The sequence below is a fragment of the Octopus bimaculoides genome, chromosome 14, assembly GCF_001194135.2.
Source record: "Octopus bimaculoides isolate UCB-OBI-ISO-001 chromosome 14, ASM119413v2, whole genome shotgun sequence".
In the NCBI taxonomy this organism is placed as follows: Eukaryota; Metazoa; Mollusca; class Cephalopoda; order Octopoda; family Octopodidae; genus Octopus; species Octopus bimaculoides.
Window position 1 is genome coordinate 25,253,453 of NC_068994.1, and position 4,632 is coordinate 25,258,084.

A 4,632-nucleotide genomic window follows, 5' to 3' on the forward strand; every position below is an offset into this window, starting at 1 on the left:
CTGTAATGGAATGGCTAGCCCAATCCCTTGATTGCAATCCCATGATTGCAATCCCATTGAAACTGTGTGGGATGAATTGGATTGAAGAGTAAAGAAGCGACAACCACATAGTGCAGAAACCCTCTGAACACTCTTACAAGAGGAGTGGCAGAATATTATCAGTGAATATTTGCTTTTATTGATCAAAAGAATGCCCAGAGTATGCTCTGCAATGATTAAGGCCAAAGGTGGATATTTTGATGAGTCTAAGATTTAGAGTTTTTCTCTGATTTTTCATAGTTTTGTTTAGTTGCTGAGTTAATTATGTCATCTAATGAATGTAACTATACATTAATAAAATAATTCACCAGAATCTCAGTTATTTCCATTTTGTAGATGTTTTTCCAAAATAAGCTTAGGTGATCTTAATCTTTTGAACCCTGGGGAAATGGTGGTGGTACCTTCACTGAGCCAATTAAAGTCAAGAATGATGTTAAACAGTGTAATCTCATGTTACCTACACTTTTTTCTATCTTCTTCTCTACAGTGCTCATTCATGCAGTCAATGACTGCAATGTAGGCATCTTCATTAGACAATGATGCTCTGGAAAATTATTCAATATAAAACTCTTTACTATGAAGACCAAGTTCTTTCAGAATCTCATACACAATCTTTTAAATGTTGATGACTGTGATCTTGTAGCACATTCATTCACATGTATGCAAACTTTTATGAATAGGCTCTTGCAATCTTGTAAGGCATTAAGGTTAATTATTAACTTCAACAAAAAGGTGGTAATGTTTCAAATAGCTCCTGCTGGGTGTAACATTGAACTATCAATTTATGTTGTTGGTCACAAACTCAAAGTTGTTAAATTTTCAAACAAAGGAAGTAAGATCAATCAGCATAATTCACTGGATGATGGAATAGCTTCATGCACCAGAAAGGTAACTGATGCTTTTGCAAGTCTCAAAGCACATGTCTTGGATCAGAAAGGAATTAAAAATGGTAGTAAAATTACGGTATACAATGCAAGCATCCTTATGATAACTGCTTTACTCCTGTGAAACTTAGGTTGTCTACTGCAGACACCTCAAAATGTTTAGGCTTACACCCATAAATATAGACTCTACTGTATAGGTCATCTCATTTGACTACATGGCAGCAGAATCCTTAAACAAATCCTTTATGGTGAGCTGACATCTGATATGAGACCACAACATAAACCAAAATTACGTTTTAAAGATTGTGAAAGATTCTCGGATTCAATGCAAGATTGAAACAACTGACAAGAAATAATTGGTACGCATAAAAACCAATGGTGTCAGGAAGTTTCAGGAAATCATATTAGAATGGGTTAATGTAGAGCAAACATCCAGGAAAAGAGTACCGTCCATATTTTGAGTGTGTGGCCTCCCAAACAAGTCATCCATACAAACACACTGAAAGGTCTCAAATTGAATACAATCAATTTCTAGCAGCTAATCTGATATGCAATCTATATTGTAGGAAATTTTCCGGCTGATCTGGACTCGCGAGACACATGGAAGTATAAAATCAAGGTGCTGTACCAAACAAGCACCTAATTACAATACATGAATACAAATACTGCATCTGCAACAAAAAATGCAATACTTATTGTCTTTAAAAAGCTATTATTGGTCCATGGTCACTGAAATAGAAGGACTCCCCCCCAATAAGATATATAGTCAGCAATGGTCATAGTTGTCTATGACAGCAATCATGTATGTATGTGTGCGCAAACAAAATCTACATGAATATTGATAACTGACAGCTTCACTTGTCACCACTTGAATGAAATGCTGATATGACATTACAACAGGTTAAAAAAATCCCTTATTTGAAAAACTGGTAAAGGTTGGCAATAGGAAGAGTACTTGACTGTAAAATCCTGCCTCAAATAAGTCCCTATCCAATGCAGGGTAGCATGGAAAAATGGATAATAAATGAATAACCAATAAGCACTACCACTATTGGCACCACATACAACAGAGTGAAGGTAAGTAAATTATACAAACATTTTCTTGATGCCATTCTCGTTGATCTTCTTGAGAAATTGAATACTGTTGATGAGGATGGAAGCAACCAAGTAGCCAAGACTTTCAAAGATGTACCTGTAAGTACATGTGGATTAATGAACAAATGAAGTTGTTGAAATGAGTGAGTGATGCAGCATTGATATATGTGTATGTATGTGTGTATTGATGTATCTACAAAAGAGAGAGAGAGAGTATATAAATTGCCTATATGGACATATATGCAATATACAAATACATACAACACACACAATTGAAAAGTACCATTTAAATGATAAGGTCTACTGAGTAGAGATAAAAATTTACTCTATAGTACCACAATGTTCCATAGAGATACACTATCAGAGTGTTCACCAAAAAGACACCGCACTATGTCCTACACTGCCCTACATGGTCACCCACAGTGTTACTATAGAGTAGTTTACTTTACATAGTGTTCAGTCAACCTTACAAAGACAGTAGTGGATAGGAACTTACAAACCATTAGAAGGCAATTTACAATATTGATTTTTCGACAACTATATCACCTCTGTATCATGACAGTGATTTAGGGATAGCAGAGACAGAAAAAGAGTGATGAAAAAAAAAAAAAAAAGTGCAACTCACTTGAATTTCTTTGGTTGTAAACTGAGTGAAAGTACTTCTTCAATGTTGGAGAGGTCCTTGTTTAGTTTGAGTACATTGGAGTCTGGATCAAGGTCATCTATAGGTCCAGCATAGTTGGACTGAAGTTATAACAAAAGATAAGTTTTATACACACACATATATAACATTATCATCATTTTCTCACATCCACTTTCCATATAAGTAGTGTGTGTGGAGTACATGCATATCTGATGAAGCCCCTAATGCATATGCAACAAGATGGTTGAGAGACATTAACTGATAAAGATGTGAGTGAAAAAGGGTAGGAGTGATGGATGTGGAGTGTTGGTGAGAAGGTCAGATAGATTCAGTGTATCTCTAGTTACATTGGCAGCAACATACATTGAAGAAAAGACATCCACTGTCTTCCTTAATCAATCTGACTAATGCAAAGTAGAAATTCAGAAAATGAGAAAAATGAGCAAGAGATGCATGAATACAAAAGCACCAGTGATAAGGTATTGTTGGTAGAGATATGGGTGGCAGTTAGACAAGTTATAGAAGGATGTGCAATAGGAAGATGAGTGATGGCATGGTGAGAGATAGAAGTGTGTTAGAGAAATGAGAGGCTAACAAAGAAAGGTCAATGACGTAAACCTGACAGCCTGTACACACACACACACACAGGGTACCTCCAGAAAATGTGTACACACTTTAACAGCTGATGACTCATTTTCATTTCTTTTTAGATTTAACTCATTAGAAATAATGAAAGGAGCTAAAGTAAGCTTTGAACAAAGGAAGTTTATTCAACTGCATGTTTGAAAATGCAAACAAAGTGCAAAGGCAGTTTAGGAGGGAATTTCGAACACTTATCACTTGAATTAAAGGTAAGTTTGAAGCCAATTGAACTGTTCAGAATGTCCACAAGAAATGTTCTGGAAGATGGTGGATGTCAATGAGTCCAACAAAGCAAGAAAGGATACAAGAAACATATTGCCGGTAGTTCAAGAAAATCTGTGTGGCAAGCAAACCATAAGATAGGAATTTCAGAATCAATCATCTAATGCATTTTAAGGCACTGTCATTGGAAAAGTTACGTTCCAAGAATAGTCCATACTCTCAATAAAGATGATCTGGACTGAAGAGTGGAGTTTTGTGAATGGTTCTTGGCAAGTTGTGTAGAAGATGTGCACTTTCCAATAAAGATTTTTGCAGTGATGAGGTTATAATAAAATTAAATGGTTCAATTAACCACCATAATTGCATCTACTGGGGAGCTGAGAATCTGCATATTATGGAGAAACATCATATTAATTTACCAGGAGTTATAGTATGGTGTGGCTTATCATCAAAAGGATTAATTGGACCATTCTTTTTTGACAATACTGTGAATTGTCCCATTGACTTAAACTTGCTGCAACAATTTGTAATCAAGAGAACTTTGCAGATATAGAATTTTTATTTCCATAGTAATGTAAGGATCTATCTTGATGAGGTTTTGCCAAACAAATGGATAGTATGAAGAGGCTCAGTAGCTGTGTTCACAATGAGACTTATTTATGGGGATGCTAAAAAGATGAAATTTACAGTCCAAAACTAACAATTGACAAATGTGCACAAATATGGAATGATATGTTTCTTGATGCTTGCAACCCCATTGCTTCACATTATCAGTAGTGTTTGGACCAGAACAGTCATCAATTTAAAAAGAGGTGTTCATGAAAAATTAAATTCTGTCTGTAGATTCTATTAGATTTTAAGAAATACTGAATTAATAATCATTCAATACATGTGTATACCCACACATATAGATGCAGGCATGGCTGTGTGGTAAGAAGTTTACTTTCCAACCACATGGTTCCAGGTTCAGTCCCACTGCATGGCACTTTGAGCAAGTGTCTTATACTATAGCCTCAGGTCAACCAAAACCTGAGTGGATTTGGTAGATGGAAACTGAAAGAAGCCCATTGTGTGTGTGTGTATGTGTGTATATATATATATATATAT

The 4,632-nt window shown here is 35.5% G+C and overlaps 1 protein-coding gene across 2 annotated transcripts in view; it reads right to left on the reverse strand.

Annotated features, from left to right (window-relative positions):
• LOC106879926 (exocyst complex component 4) overlaps positions 1 to 4,632 on the reverse strand; it is a 268,982-nt gene that overhangs the window by 17,370 nt on the left and 246,980 nt on the right. For both annotated transcript variants that reach the window (XR_008265483.1, XM_052972782.1), the window contains exons 24-25: positions 2,644 to 2,762; positions 2,020 to 2,115 (exon numbers count right to left, since the gene is read on the reverse strand). Coding sequence is in view for 1 of the 2 variants with exons in the window: in XM_052972782.1 (XP_052828742.1) it covers positions 2,020 to 2,115; positions 2,644 to 2,762 (215 nt within the window). In the remaining variant the exon portion in view is untranslated. The remainder of the gene's footprint in view (positions 1 to 2,019; positions 2,116 to 2,643; positions 2,763 to 4,632) is intronic.